General features: G+C 37.5%; 2 protein-coding genes across 3 annotated transcripts; both read right to left on the bottom strand.

The window, feature by feature from the left end:
• Positions 1-1141: 1141 nt before the first annotated feature.
• On the bottom strand, positions 1142-4244 carry LOC114743222 (probably inactive leucine-rich repeat receptor-like protein kinase At5g06940). Its single transcript, XM_028931424.1, has 2 exons — positions 1834-4244; positions 1142-1707 (listed from the first exon to the last, which is right to left on the bottom strand). The coding sequence occupies exons 1-2, from the start codon at positions 4118-4120 to the stop codon at positions 1340-1342; spliced, it is 2655 nt and encodes an 884-aa protein (XP_028787257.1). The 5' UTR covers positions 4121-4244; the 3' UTR covers positions 1142-1339.
• Positions 4245-9975: 5731 nt separating this feature from the next.
• LOC114743220 (zinc finger A20 and AN1 domain-containing stress-associated protein 8-like) lies at positions 9976-11983 on the bottom strand. Of its 2 annotated transcripts, XM_028931421.1 has the most exons (3): positions 11873-11981; positions 10475-11016; positions 9976-10382 (listed from the first exon to the last, which is right to left on the bottom strand). In XM_028931421.1, the coding sequence occupies exon 2, from the start codon at positions 10994-10996 to the stop codon at positions 10475-10477; it is 522 nt and encodes a 173-aa protein (XP_028787254.1). In that variant the 5' UTR covers positions 10997-11016; positions 11873-11981; the 3' UTR covers positions 9976-10382. The 2 variants fall into 2 exon arrangements, with proteins under 2 accessions (XP_028787254.1, XP_028787253.1); XM_028931420.1 differs by having other exon boundaries at positions 9976-11016; positions 11873-11983.
• Between the last annotated feature and the right edge of the window lie 4522 nt (positions 11984-16505).

Raw genomic sequence — 16505 nt, 5'->3', positions numbered from 1 at the left:
GAAAGATAAAAGATGAGGGGCATTATTGGTAGCTCGTGTGTTTTCTAATCTGGACTTTATATTTAAATTGAAAATATACTCATCTTTCTAATGTGTAAAATATATTAAAATTTGTGAGGAGATATTGAAGGATTAAAGATGAAATTGTACAGATGTGAAAAATTCAACAGAGCGGAGAGAATGAAAAGGATTGCATGGATGTCAGAAGGATAATCTCCTTTCTAATTAATATTTGCAACGCAGTGGTTGGATTTTTTTTTAGTGCTTGTTTTTTTTTTTTTGACCGGATTTTTAGTGCTTGTTTGGAACCATTTAATATAAGTATTTATAAGCATATTTACATAAATTAAGATATAACGTCCCTTTTGAAAATCCTATCATCATTCTAAATAAACTCTTATTCCATGCTTCAAAGTAAGATGATAGTACCATGTCAAAAAGACTACGATTTCGATAGACGTGTAATTATTTGTATAAAAAGTGTATTTTATGTTTTAAATGGGTATGCATTATCAATCCCGCCATCCATGGCCAGTTTAGGTGTCGTTCTTGCTCCTAAAATAACCGCTAGAAATACAGGTGAAGCGTAATACAAGTTGATTAGACATCACTAGGCCATAATTGAGAAAGAACACCATCATTATAGTTCTATAATGTCTCAAAGTTACCTATTGTCATGATACCTTCGATCTGGTTAATATTTAAAATCATTTCGTTTTTACTCAACATGCCTTCTTTTCTTCATGGAATCCAGGCGCAAAGTCTATTCGACCAAGTTGAATTCACAGGCTGGATTCCATATTTCAAAGAACATTTCAAAAATAAAAGAATACATACTTAATCGACGCGACTTCGAAAAGTTCTATAAAGAAAATATCTAGTTTGGAAGAAATACGCTAGATAATATGCTCAAATCCTAATTGTGCTAAAAGGAAAGAGTTGAACTCGAAAGCTTGGAAATTTATTCTTATTAAAAAAACCGCGAGATGATCATGTTTCCAACGTCATAAAAGGGGCGAAATTTGTCTTGATGCTCTGTTTTTCTAACACCCTACGCTCACTAATTGTCCTCCCCTCCCACAATCTTCTTCTGCGACCGCTTCATCGTGAATTGATGCCTGACAAACGACAATCATTGACATTCGATATCGGAAGGATTTCGTGTATATATCAGTGGTCAAAACCCTAAAACAGAACCCGATACAAAACACGAATATCGTCGTCACCTTAACATTCTGTTACCACAAATCATCATCAGATATCAAAAACAGCTTACAAAAATAAAACTGCATTTACATACAAAAGATTCAACGAAAAATCGACCCTCAGGGTTACGATTTCATATTGGAATCGAGGGTTCCTCATTCGAATCCTGAGAATTTGCAGCGATGGTTTGTGACTCAAGGAACTGAAGAGCTCGAACAACTTCTACCATCGATGGTCTTTTTTCAGGCACCACGGAAGTGCAACGAAGAGCGATTTCCAGAGCTCCAATCATTTCTCGCTGACTGGAATGTGATATTTTGGGATCAAGTACTTGATGCATCCCATCAGTGATGTTCACTCTCCTTCGAACCCACTTCACTATGTCAAGAGATTCTGTTGATATTGTTTGCTCTGCTTGCTTCCCAGTCACAAGCTCTAGCAATAAAACACCATAGCTGTATATGTCCAATTCTTCAGTTGGTTTCTTACTGTACCCATATTCTGCAATAAACAACCACCCCTTCTATAAAGTTAATATCTTTGTGATCTAAACCTTTAGTTTGCCATCCAAAACTAACCCATTTTATAAGAAATTAATAACGGCTTTAGCGTAGTAAGTTGTCATACCTGGAGCATTATAGCAGGAAGATGCTGCTTCAGAAGCAACAGTTGACTGAAATGCGGCTTCTCCCACGATTCGATCAAGAGCGAAATCTGTGAGTTTCGGCTCAAAGTTTGAATCCAGCAGAACGTTCCTGGACTTAACGTTTCTGTGAAGCAAGTGAGGAACATAGTCATTGTGAAGATAAGCTAGTGCTTGAGCGACTCTGATGGCAATCCTCAATCTTGCCTCCCACTGCAACTCAAAATCCTCACGGGAAATCAAGTCCCCTAAGCTTCCTTCTCGCAAGTACTCATAAATGAGAAAGATTGACTCATCAGAATGGCAAAACCCCAGGATTTTAACAACATTCTTATGCCTAATCTTAGCCAATGTCTTGACCTCAGCTTTCAAACTTTTTGACGTCTGGTTGCCAAAATTGACTAGCTTCTTTACGGCCACTTGTTCACCGCTAGGTAAACTCACAACATAAACTTTGCCAAAAACACCCCCATTTCCAATCAAGCTTTTCTCATCCATTCCTATAAGCAGATCTTGCTCAGTAATTCTAAGGGGATAGAAGAACACTGAGCGCCAAAATCCTATTTGATTCCTCTTGCTAAACTTCCTATACAAAATAAATCCACCAACAAACACCGCAGTTCCCACAACGAATGCTACAGAGATAAGGGCACATGCCAGCGGAGTGAGACCTCCGGAATGGTCTCTTGGAGGGTCATCAGAACAGGAAGTGGGTAATCCAGGGCCACAAAGTTCAGGGTTTCCTTCCAAAAATGAAGCAGGAAGACCAGAAATCAGGGAATAAGGTACCTTGCCAGATAGCTGATTGAAGGACACATTGAAAAGAGCAAGCTTTAAATTTTGAAGTCCTAGTGGTATTGAGCCTGTGAGATTGTTAGCTGAAAGATCAAGGTAAGTTAGCACTGGCAAGTCAGCAAGGGAAGGAGGGATTTGTCCGGTAAGACTATTGTCTGCTAGAGACAATGAAACCAGTTTCCTGCATTTGGTCAGCTCTGGGATTGGACCAGAAAGGGAATTGTGAGAGAGATTCACAATACTCATAACAGGGGAATCACAGAAGTTTACAGGAAGTTCTCCGTAGAAACGATTGAGAGACGCAGAGAATCTGTATAAGCTCTTGACCAACCCAAGACTCCGAGGAATTTTACCAGCAAAGCTGTTATTGTCAAGCTGAACTTGCTCCAACTGAACAGCTCCCGATATGGATTCAGGTATTTGTCCTGAGAATCTGTTGTTTTCAGCTCTAATGAGCTTAACTTTAGGTAATGACCATAACGAAGAAGGGAAGTCTCCAGTTAACTCGTTGTTCTGAACTTGAAATCTCTCAAGATTCTTACATTCACCAATGGTGTTGGGCATTGAACCACTGAAAATATTTGTATGGAGACTGAGATTTATGAGACCTTTTGCATTACAAACGCCATTTGGTAGTGACCCCGAAAGCTTGTTCTGTGAAACATCAAAGGACACCAGGTTCTTGAGAGAAGACACCAGACCCTGAGAAATCTCACCGGTTAGATTGTTCTGGGAGAGGTCTAAATGGGTCAAACTACGCAGGTTCGCAAAAGAATCCGGAATTTCACCGTGAAAACCAGAACTTTGCAACAGAAGTTGCCTGAGACTTCCAAGTTCGCCCATACCCTCTGGAATCTCACTTTCCAAGTATGGATTTTCAGACAAGTCAAGAACGGCAAGCTTAGTTAAATTCACGAAGATAGCAGGCACATCACCTGATAGTAGGTTACTTCCCATGTTAAGGACTTCGAGATTCTTCAGGGAGCCCAAGCTTTCTGGGATATTTCCTTCGATGTGATTTCTGCTGAAATCAAGCACTCTCAATGAACCAAACTGAGAAATCTGCATTGGGATGGTTCCCCATATGAGATTATTACTGAGATTCAAAGTCTGTAACGAACTACACTGAGAAAGATGGAGAGGGATGGGCTGGTTGAATAAATTATCAGCAAGATTGAGGTATGACAGATTTGGAAGATCACATATCGAAGACGAGAGGTCCCCAGAAAGGTTCAAGTTTTGAAGATTAATGGACGTGACAGAGAGGGAAGGAGAAGTGGAGGAGCAGGCGATTCCGGTCCAGTTACAGTAGTGAGTGGAGGAAGTATTGGACCAGCTTGACAGAGCCTTCCTAGAGTCTTCAATGGAGGCCTTGAAGGAGAGAAGGATATCCGCCTCTGATGACGAAGATGAACCAAGATTGAACGTTGTGAAGGTCACAGAGAGAAGGAACAGGTATATACAGGATGTAGCCATTAGCTAGGTGTCTGGAAGCAAGAGGGCTTGCTCTGTGTTGTCTTCAATGCTTTCCTTTGTATATATCAGTGAGTTGCGAGTGTGACGGGATTGGTATTAATGAACGTCGATGATGGACCAAGAGGAAAAGGGTTTACGTGCGATAACTCATCATAGCTAATGGGAATTTTGTCATGAAAAAATTATCCAAAAAAAAAAAACTTTTTTTCTTAAAAGAAAACTCCAACATATCATATTTCATCGTGTTTTCACCTTTTTGTAAGACAGTACAAGCATTGATGCGTGCCTGCCGAGTTCCTTCTCTGCATTTCCAGTTTGTTACCCACCAATGCTTTATTGTTTTTGGCCCTGGTTTTCACTTTAATAGTATGTTTATCGATAATTACTTTTACCAAATCTCTCCAAAAGAGAACCAAGCCAACACAGCATCAGCACAGAATCCATCCACCCATTGACCCTAGAAGAGAAGAGGATCGGGGATATGGGTTTTTCAACGCTGAAAATAGAATCCTAAGAAGATAAAAACAAAGTATGGGGTTCACTCAGGATTTGACATTCCACCACCCAAGCAGAAACCTTATTAAGGAGGGAAATAAATTCAATGTACCTCACTGCATTAAATTGAAGACGGATGATGTTTGGCATGTTGGGGAGATCCCAAAATCCATGGCTCGAAGGTCACATGGCCATTTTGTCAACTTCTGTCCCGAGATGGGGTCTTCCCCATTGACTGTCAGAAATCAGACGGTTTACATCTCCGAGGATTTCCCGTTAAGGATTAAAAATTATGAAACACATAAATTAATTAATATCTATATCCAAGACAAGAATATGTGGATTAAAAATTGAAGAGTGGGTTTCTCACTCATCAGATGCCCCATGATTTTATACTCGATGAACCCAACTTGTCGAATTCCGATACCGGTAGCTGATTAAATAATTGAATCCATACTGTTCTTATGAACAGTTTAATCAGTTAATCAGTTGAGTATAACGAGAGCTACATAAAGGGGTGACTCGAATGTCTTCCACTCCTTTTTTCTTTGCATTATAATATCCATCGGATTACATTGTTTAATGTGTGAGAATCCGGAGACACAAATCTGCCCTCTTGAAAATTATAATAATCCGAAACATATAAAAATAAACAAATGGGTGTGTTTTACCTGCTCCGTTTCTCAATTGATTCCTTTCTTTTTCTTTCCCTCTCTGAGTCTCATTCAGCAGATTAAAGAATTCTGCCCAACTAAATATCGACTGAGAACAAAAATAAAAGACAAAAATTGTAATGTACAAAAAGTAACATGCAAATAATTATGTCTTTGAAATCCATTTTTTTTATTAAAAAAACAAAAAACTGTAATGGTTCATTTGTTTAACTTTTAAGATGTGGTGATAATTTCTTCCATTTATTATCAAAATAATTGAAATGGAATTTTGCAGGACATTTATAGTATTTGCTTGAAAGAGAGCGTCTTTGTCAATAATATGCTTTCCGACTTTCAATTGCTAACAAGTTTTGTGAGCCACAGTGCTCACAACAAGCATAAAGAACCTAGAGATTTATAAAAATGCTCCTAGAAAAATTTGAATACTTTAAAAGTAAAAAGCCGTTTTCTGTTTTTTTTTTTTTTTCAAACAAGTGATGTGAAACTACATGAACTTTAAGGAATCCAAATTGAAAAGCTGTATGGAGATTGTAAACGAAGGGGTGGAAAGGAGTGAAAAAAGCGAGGTTAGCGTCTCGTGAGCAAGTTTGATAAACGACAATCGCATTACCTGCCAAAACTCCACCTCGCTCGTGCCTATGCCCAAGACTTTTTGGGAACTTGCACATATCACTAAGAATAATACTAAAATACAATCGCTTTTTATTATGATACTTAATTATTAAAACAATTAATAATAACAATAACAATATTAGTGATATCTGCTTCATTTATTAGTCATGAGCACCAAATGTCAATGGCTTTGGTCACAAGCGAAGGCCTCTGATATGTATTCAGGATCGGCATCGGCATAGCAACAACAGTAATAATGGAAATTTGGAAATGTCCCTTGCACATACAATACAACCACGGACTCGTACATTATTATTATTCATTGTGCTTATGGACCACATTTTATTTATTTTTATTTATTTTTTTCCGTTTCATCTCCATACGGTAATAATACTTCCAGGTGAAATTAATGTCCAGATTATCACCCCAAAAAAAAAAAACAGGGGAAGGGAATGAATAAGTAAACAGGGTTTAGCTTTCTCTGGCAAAAGAGGATATGGCACCTAAAAAAGTTCTTGGAACGCATCAAAGTGAACCCAGGTTTTAGTTTGGTCCTGAAAAGTGCAGCTACATTAAAATTATAACCTTTTTGAAAGGATTTCTATCAACTTCAACTGTACAACGTCACGAGGCTCGTCTCCCTTTTTCATTTTCAGAACTTTCCCATCCGAACACGTACCTCAGAAACAACGCCTTTAATTTTTTTTCCCTGTATGAGTTTCCAGGAATAATTGCTGTAGATGAGAGGGGTTGTTGAATGTGATTATGGGAGGATTTTCTACAAAGTTGACTTTATTTACGTACCGTTTGACCTTTAGCTGTAAAGATGTAAAAAGATGTGAAGGACCACAATTATTATTACTGGCACTGGAAAAATGGGTGAAAATGAAAAAAAAAAAAATCTAAAAGACCTGCAGCATCTGAAATCTTTTAGATTCTTCTGGGAGAGAACAGTGACTGAGCGCTCTGAAGCACCCCAAAACCGGAACGAATGAATGAACTAGAGAGAAGGTGAAACGACTTAAGCATGATTAACATTAATTAACATTAAGTGGTTATATACGTTTATCAACCATTAGTTGGGTTTGGTGCCCATTTAATCAACATCCTTGACTTTGCTTTGAAACGTACTCGTCACGAAGGAATGAGGAGTAATTAATTAGATGGATAAGATATGCCATGTTGCTGCATAATCACTGCTAAATCGTGAGCCATAATCAGTCAGGAGAGGACCATCAAGAAAGTCAGATCCGTGTTTATTTAATCTTGTAAATAAATAAATATGTTTAAAGTAGTAATGAAGAGTGAGGAGAGCAGAAGAATAAGTAGAAAAAAGTACTGGGAGGAAAAAGAATATATCGGTTAGCTGTATGCAATGAGACAAAGCTTTATGGCTCATCGATCATGGCGGTCAAAGGCATCAAGCGATGCGTGCGCTTTGGAGAATCATGATTTTCAATGCCACCGACTGATAAAGGCGTCTCTATCACTTAGATTATGCTTTTATCTCCCTTTTTTTTCAATTAAGATGTTCCATTAAGTATTAACCTACCTATAGTTAGTTTTGGCTCTTCCTCAATAGTGCTCAATGCTGGTAAATACAGTTCCTCTAAGAGTTAAGAGAGGCATGGAAATTTTAAGGAGAAAAATCTGCACAGATGCTGTTAAAGATAAGGGGGTATATTTCCCGAGTGATTAAATTTTAGGAAAAAAACAGAGTGGACATGATGCGGTTTTGGCACATTTCACACTGGCCATTGGGGAAATCTGAACAAAGGCATATTCCAATACTTTCGAGAGTCAACTTTACAATGAGCAAAAAGGTCAAATTTTGGAGCATCCAAGAGGAAAAGAGATGCCAAGGACAGCATCAAGAGTTATTTTATTCGTGTCACGAAGAAGATAATTTATAAAAGCAGTAGTAGCATTTTCAATACGTTGTGAATTGTGATTCAGATTTGGGGGAGTAGAAACAAAGAGGGCATGGGTGTCTGTGCTGCTCTCTTTGTTAGCAAAAAATATTCGCCAAGACCCAAAATCACAGATGGGATATGAGAACCCACGTAATGAGGGCGACATCTTTTTGTCTTTTAATACAGAAACGGGACACAAGATCGTGGGTGTGAGCAAAGGGCAAGCTTATTGTCAAACGCCACTTATTACTCCGAAGAAAGACATGAGGACTAGGGTCCATAATAATGATACTAATAATAATACTTATTCCTATAGCTCGGCTTCATCAATTTTGGTTATGCCAACACGTTTGCTGGGGACGGGGGAGGGGTGGGGTCGTTTCGTTTCAGCTTCATGTTGCTATACTGGCCCCTATTTATATAAGTTGTGAAGTGCGTTACATTGCACAATGCACACATCCAACCTTCGAATTTGTAGAGTAAAACGGAGAAGAAAATCAACCCCAGCTTCTTTTTCTGCCTTGCCTTTCCACCTTTCTCCTCTTTTGTCCGAATACGATGGCCATGGTTGCTTAGTTACATGAAACAGCTTACCAACCGAGTCAGTCAAACTCACGAGATTAAAACTCCATAGCCAAATAGGGAAAAAGGGCAGGGCCAAGGACTACAACTTTCAGTAGGATTAGGATGCAAATAAGCAGACCGAAACAATTAGATTTAGCCCTTTCAAACTCATCCTCCAGTTGTCGTCGAAGGAGCGTAGCTGAGAATATCGGGATAGGACGCAAATTCGTATCCCCACGCAGCAACGTCTGTACGTATCGGAGCCATTAATGGACATATTTTAAGAATAGAACCGCTTATGCAGCCATCAATCACAATTTTATTTTGGCAAGAATCCCATCGTATTTTTAGCCAAGAAAAGAAGCCATAGCTGCACACACCTGTCTGAAAGCATGAGTTTGACGACCAAGGCTCCAGAAGAACAGAACATCTCCCACGAAACTTACCCGTGATCAGTGTGGGCAAAATTCGGGTAAATGAATTTAATAAGGATGCGATTCTCTAATCAAGAAATGAGAGATGCAGTTGCTCAGGTCAAGAAACGGCTAAAATCACATGTCTGTCCACCGGAAGCAAGACGTCTAAGATGTTTAGATATCTTTAACAGTGTTTTTTAAAAATATTTTTTTTATATAAATCAAGACGAATTCCTTTACATATTTATTTCGTATAACATACAATCACTTCTAAAATCATGATTTGATTTCATCCAAACACTTTTTTAATGCATAACAACTTCGATAAAAAAAGCTCAATAAGAACACATCCAACTGTGTGCGCCACAGCATTCCGTTCCGTCCTCTTGTTAACAAAAAAAACGGATAATGACGGCCCAACGGCGGTGCGAATGCTACAGAAAAGAAAACTCGATTAAATATATCGCCAAATGCCAGTAGCAACTTCAACGCAACTGCTCGGAGACAAACAGATCCTTAATGTTCCGATATTCCCCAATGACAAATTGAACACTTTGAAACAACGTTATATCAAATAACCACAACCAAAAACAATCAAAACAATAGCCAACAGGTATTCAAATCATGGCAATGAACCATGACAATCACGTTATTGTTTGTTACTTTCTAGTCACACGTCACACGATGATATCAGCCCCTCTGGCATCGTTTGTTAAATCTTATCTCTACACAAGATCCAACTTTTTAGATCTCTGACTCTGTACCTAGATATCTCTCAGACTTTTCAAATCTCAATACTTGAGAATTTTAGGATTTCGCGCATTAAACACTTACACATAGCTTCGGTCTTAAATCCATTACAAGATAACCCAAAATAGAAAAAGCAGGCCATAGGCGCCCTCTCTCAGCCACGTTTAACTTAAAACACTGCCCCAACTTTTGGAAGGCCAGCAGTATTAGATCCACGATAGTGTTAGAAGGCCAAAACTATCAAATGAAACAAAAGCATCCTCCCCAACAGCCAACTGAATTGATTTTGTATCTGAACTCATAACCTCAACATATATCAAACACAGGGACAATAGTTATGAGTGAAGAGAAGCATCCTCTACCGATGAAGAAATAACACTCTAAACAAAATCAATGTGCACATAGATTCAACTATGCAACATGCAATCAGATAAACTAAGACACATTATTAAATATATTTCTTTAAAAAATACCTAAGGCTCATATGAGGTGGACTAAAGACAAATATACCTTGCTACGACAGAGTCCAACCCACAGCCTCCAACTTTGGAAGAACACATAAGAGCGCATAATAGGGTAAATAAGTATTATTTAAACAGCCTCAAACTTCAAAACACACACATAGATAAGTAATAAATAGCATTCATGCACCAAAATAATGCAAGCCAAACAAGGAAATCCATTTACAGAATGACCCATCGGTGTCCTTCAACTAGCACAAACATTCAAGCAACAGCTAGCTAGCAAGTGAATCTTTGCCAATCAACCCATAACACGGATATTCCCCAGTGAGGTCCTTGTTGCCGTGACATTGATCATTAAAATCACTAGAGGACGCCTGAAAAAGTCAAGAAGCCAACATATATGAAGACATGTTGATAAAAAGGGAAGCATCAAGCTATATCCATTTGACTTCAGTTTAGTGCATGCCTAGATTTTGTCAAGCTTTTCTGCCTTAACTACAGGGTTGGCTTTGGCTATAGCATCCTGACCAACGGTCCGATAATCAAAAGGGCAATTGTGTTTGTCAGAATAGCGATGTGTTGGACAGAAAATGTTCCCACATTTGCAGCTAAAACCAGTTAATCCAACACGCTTCCGGCAAGTTGTACATCTGCTGGGACCAGCCTTGACTTTCATCTCTAAACTCTCACTAGAGGATGAATCCTGACAAATTTCTGCATGTATTGTCTTGACCTCCATAGTTCCGATTTGTACATCAGTAGAACATGCAGTTGCAGCCTCTTTCCCACTGCCGCTGCTAGAGCTGCCATTCACAATGTTTTCAACTGATGATGCAGCTAGTTTGGCCTGATCCTGCTTCAGCAGCATATCCTTGTAACATTTGGAGCACATATTCATGGTAGCAGCTCTGCCAAAGAAGCCACAATTGTTAATACAAAGAATGGTGCGATCTGGTGCCTGGCATCCTGTCTGATCGTGAGACTCCATTAATTTTTTTTTTTTACCACCTGCAAGTAAAGCACCTCACCATCTTTTAAGAAGATATACAAAAGCAAAAGAAAGATATTCCCTCACAATATGCAGTAAGTAAGAACTATGCCTCACAACAAGGGTTACATTAACACAGCAAAATAAACTTGTACGCAACGGATAGCAGCATAAAGCGAACATAAATATCCCCACAAAAACTACAACTAAATGCGTTATCACCCTCAAACGCGGACGTGTAGCCCCAGCCACCCTCCAAATTCTTTCCCTTCGCTTAATGCTGATCGTTGGCCCAAAACAAAATTCGATTATAAGAATTACAGTACTGTAAAATTACACACAGACGCATACGCTAAAGAACTCAATAAACAAGCAGTATTTGCTCAAAATTGAAACACGCAAACAAAACTTATCAATCAAGATAAGCAAGCCTCTGTCGAAGAGTTACATAAGCGAAGTATACAACCAGGTTGGCAGAAATTTCCGACCGAATAAGGGAAGTGAGAAAACCCATCGACAACTTCGTTTTCTGTCGTTATAGGGTATACCCGAGAACCAAAATGCCATAAAATTGACCCCAGCCAAAAACCAGAATTAAGAAACCCGAAATACCAACTCATCCAAAATGATTAAACTGGGAAAGAGGGGGCTTCCACCAGTAGGCCAATCGATCAGTAGACAAAAATTAATTAAATTACCAAACAGTAGAGAGCAGTAAATCAGAAAAGGGAAAAATCAATGGAAACATGACACTCCCACCAGTCTACTAGGGTTCCACGATTCACACAATCAGACAAGGTAATCAAGTCTCCAGATATTAGCAGATGAATAAGAAGATAAATTTGATAAAACGCCACAAAATAAAAGATCAAATACCTATAAAGGGGAATGAAAATAGTTATGGAAATCGAACACCAGACACCAGAACCACGCCAAACGCAGCAGCAGAGGCAGAGGCAGAGGCAACGGAGCGATAAAAAGAGAAAAACGTAGAAGGGTCGGCACTCCCTGTTTTGAATCGACTCTTATCTGCCAGTTGCGTAGTCGGTGATTATTGATAAAACGCCCTTCTAATTGCTCTTAATTACTGGTTTGCCGCCTTTTTCTCTTTTCTTTTTACCTTTCTTTTAATATTCACCCAGTTCAAATATACTCTTTTTGTCTTATTTATAGAATGGGAAAAAGATTTTGTTTTGTCATATTTATAACTTATTTTATTAAATTTTCAGTGTGAATATACTATTTTATTCTTTATTTGTTATGATATAATTAGCTATCTTTTTTAAAATATGTGTATATTAAATATGGGCAAAATTAAAAAAATTGTTATATTTTAATAGAATAGTTAATGTATTTTAAGGTTTTTTGTCTATATAAACTATTTTGAAAATACTTTATAAATAGGACTAGAAGAGTAAATAATATTTTTTTCCAACTGTTAAATATAAATGACAAGTGTTTACATCTCGGTACGTACAAAATTCCAGGGCCAAAAAAAATTAATTCCAGCTCAAAAAAATCAAGGGTAAGAAAAAAAAAATCATCAATTCCATTAAATCATAAAACATGCATCTGGCTGTTTTAAAATTATTAATTAAAATACTGCTCCTGATCAAAATTCTCTCCATATCTTCGGTGACTCATCAAAGTCAAAAAATTATGTTGCACACGCCACCCTTCTATTTTTCAGGTTTTTTTTTTCCCTATCCAACCATTATTTTTATCGCAAGAAATTACCCGTTAAAAATTTAAAAATCACATAAGCGCCTGCCTTGCCCCAAAAAAAAAAAGTACTTATATTTTCAAACTTTTTATATGATATTATAAATTGATTAATTTTACTAACATATTTATTTAGTAAACAAAGTATTTTATATGTAGAGTTAATTCAATAAATGACAGCACGTAAATCTGAAGTGTCTTGGAGTGAGAATGTTGATTCTCGAATATTTGTGTTTTAATGCGATTTCACAATAAATTAATTTACGAAAAAAAATTAAAAAATTGCATGTTCCGGGATTGGGTAGGATAATGAAGTTTTAAAATAATTAAATTTGAGCAGATTGATGCATTCTGGAGATCTTACTTGATATGCAAGGTTTAAATGAAATGAAGAACGGAATGTGAGACAATAAGTAATCTGTAGATTAAGTTACAAAAACAATATCATCCTAATAAAAATAAATAAGCTACTTACAGCGTGGAAGTCAGGAGACATGAAAATCCATGATGCAACTTGTTTTCTTAAAAAGCACACAATACGATAAAAGGGGTGTCTGGGATCATGTTTGGACCCCCAAACGTACATCTTAAATAGGCAGAGTTTTATCATGTTTGGACCTAGGTTTTCTCAATCTGGCTTCTGAGGCTGAAATGGGCTTCTGGAAGAAGCAATCTGAAAGAGTTTTTTTTGGATGATGAGGGGCGGTGAATAAAATACTGTTAGAAAATTTATGTGGGGTTTAAAATTTTTTACTCACATGACCCTGATCCTGTATGAATTTTTCCTCACCTCACTTAAAACAAAAACACGAAACCATGGCTCAAGGGTACCTATCTCAAAGAAGGAGTCGCTGAAACCAAAATCCCCCTCCTTTCGTGCTTCTCCTATGTCACTCTAGGCTTATCCTTCCCCGGACCTCAAATCCCAGAGATTTCCTTTTCTCACGAATCAAATGGTCACATTATATGTATAATTTTTTTATAACAATAAATTAAATTTCCTTATTTTTAATAATTTATTTTCATTACTTCTTTTAAATAGTCACATTATATATATAATTTTTTTCTAATAATAAATTAAATTTCTTTACTTTTAATAATTTTATTTTCCTTACTTCTTAAAAAATAATCACATTATATATATTTAATATTGGATATATACTATTTAATAAAATTCATGTCCTTTTAAGTTATTTTGCATCTAACATCCAAACAAGTTCAGCTTCACTGACTTTTTTTCAAAATCTAATCCAAAATAAGTCACATTACCTATCTGACTTTTACTCAATCTGACTTCTGTAAAAGTCAGATTGAAAAAAAGTCACTTCTGCCACCGCTATCCCAAACACATCCAAAGTCTATTTAAAGAGCGGCCGTGGAGTATATACGCCGAATAGTTTATGTGGAGGCATGTATGATCATTGCGTCTTGCTGCAACATTCAACTTTCCACGCCTCCTCTTCTTCCTAATTCTCCTGTATTTAGTTCATTGTATTCTGCTTTTAGCCATGCATGGCTAATTTTTTAAGATTTTTTGGGATTAGCTTTGAACTCATCAAAGAACCAGTGCCGGCAATATTGAAGCCAAGTGTGTGATTTCTGTAGTCTGGCCAACTGCGATGAACATATGTTTGAGTGTTCTGATAAGAGTCTGGATCAAGAGAAGTGGGATAGACGGGGTGACTTGAAGCATTGCGGGGTATTACTCGTTGAGAGTATTGGTGAGTTTTTCCAGAACAGAACAATAATGCAGAAGAAATGGCTCTGAGCAGTCAGCCAGCATACCCGACACCCATGTTCTGTTTGGTGGTTTTATAATATAATACGAGAAGGGTAAAGTAAAATGCAGGGTGAATGAAGGCAGGCATAAATAGAAGAGTGACGTGTGAAGCAAGGATTGAGGATTTGACTCTGAAAAGAATGATTTGCTTGATTGCATAGATGTAAGTGGGGAGTATGATGGGTGAAGCTTTTCTTTCCTGAGAAGGCTTTCAATTTGATGGCAGAAGCAACCTCAGCTCGGTTCAATGATATTGGTTGGGAGAGCTTAAACCAACATCGTTCTGTGTGATGTTTGCTTCTGCGAATCCTTTCTTCACTCCAGTAACTTTATGAGACTGTTAGGGTTAGTGACACAGCCGCAAACTAGTTCTTAATTAACTCCATCCATGTATTCAAGTCAAAACTTACGGAGCCAGCTGAAATTGATTTTAAAGAAAAAGTCGTTCCGTGCTTTTCTTTGTAAACTGTGAAAGTAAAAAGATCATTTTTAGTAACTCTGTTAGATTTTTTTTTAGGGGGAAGTGGCGTGCTTATGAAAAAGGCGGCCCATTTAGAGTTGGGATTAGAATGCGCAATTACTCATGAGCTTCCTTAATTAACAACTCGGCCTGTTAGACAGCGCCACATTGGGCAGCCATTGGTTTAGGCCTTCAAAAATCTATCTGGGCTCACTTAAGGTTCATATGCCCAGATACTAATCGTCCTCCAGTTCAATTTAAGAAGTACAGAAGAATTGGTTACTCGAAGTGGCGAGTGCTTTGATTTCTCTGCTTGGGTGGATCACCAACTTCTGAAATTCCCATCTGTACACACAATTTAATATAGGGTCACTTAAAGAGTCGTTGTGTTCAATAACGTCGATGATTTTTTTTTTTTTTGGGGAACGCAAACACTCATCAATCAGTTATATGTTCAATAACAGTCGAAGAGATAATTATTTTTTTTCCTTGGAATGCGTAAGCTAAAAAGTCATTTGTCAAATATGCTGCAATGGACAAGGGTGACCGGAAAATAGTATAAACAGAACCTGAGAAGAAAATAGTTGGTGAGTGCCACTTTAACCAGGGAGGATCACCCGTTAATACTATTTTACTTATTCCCTGTGAAACAAAATATGGACAATAAAGCGTTATAACCTGGGGTATAATTATACGATTTAATTTAATTTAACTATCAAACAACATATTAATGATGTACGTTGCAGAATTTCTCATCCGTACCTATACCGTGACTTTACATAGAAAATATAATCAGGGGGTTCTTGAGAAGGTTGGTTGAACAGAAAGAATTAGGTCCAGATTTGACACCACGACTACCAATCAACAGGTAATCTGGCTCATCAAACATAATGCAAATAATGATAGCATCACTTACTCCTAAACAAACCGATCAGCTGCAAAACCACTCAATTTTGGAAACATAATTACGACATGTTTGTTGACCATTATTGCATTAGCAAAATCATCCTCCATTTTATATCCCCCTCAAAATTTGAAGTCAGCGAAAGATTTTCAGATCAACTATCCATACGATAAAAAAATTAAAAAAAAAAAAAAAATAGAAATGCCTTCCGCCGGAGAAGGCAAAAGTTTGAGATGTTAAACCATTATCACTGCACTGGACCCACGCTGGTGGGTGGCCTCACAAGAAAAACTCAGGACCAAATAACTTTATGAACAGTATTAGGATTGGGTCGTTCCAATTTTGGATGATTTTATTTAAGGTGCAGGGACCATGACATCTCAACTTCGTGGAAGGAACATCCCTCTTGCGAGCGAAGATCTCCCATGAATCTGTAAATGCAAGCAAGGATATGGATTTGCCTTTTTCTTTAGTTTTCCACACCTGTCACACTTCCTGTTTCTCTCTCACTTTACTTCCCCATTTTCTTTTCTTTTTAGGTGGGAGCTATGATGCGCTCGAACTTAAATTAAAAAAATAGCAAAAGTATTATAAATGTGACAATATGAATATGACATTGGGCTTTACTATAATTGAGTGACTT

Source organism: Neltuma alba, unplaced genomic scaffold (assembly GCF_004799145.2).
Source record: "Neltuma alba isolate B1F8T4 unplaced genomic scaffold, ASM479914v2 tig00003982_pilon, whole genome shotgun sequence".
Taxonomy (NCBI): Eukaryota; Viridiplantae; Streptophyta; class Magnoliopsida; order Fabales; family Fabaceae; genus Neltuma; species Neltuma alba.
Note: the sequence above shows the minus strand (reverse complement) of the source record. Positions and strands in the feature narration are given on the sequence as shown.

Bases quoted from the DNA above. Each gene is read 5' to 3' on its own strand.
- LOC114743222 (XM_028931424.1), bottom strand. From the start codon at position 4,120: ATGGCTACATCCTGTATATACCTGTTCCTTCTCTCTGTGACCTTCACA. The intron at 1,708-1,833 runs GTATGACAACTT...TGTTTATTGCAG, and splicing joins TTCCTGCTATAATGCTCCAG to AATATGGGTACAGTAAGAAA.
- LOC114743220 (XM_028931420.1), bottom strand. From the start codon at position 10,996: ATGGAGTCTCACGATCAGACAGGATGCCAGGCACCAGATCGCACCATT.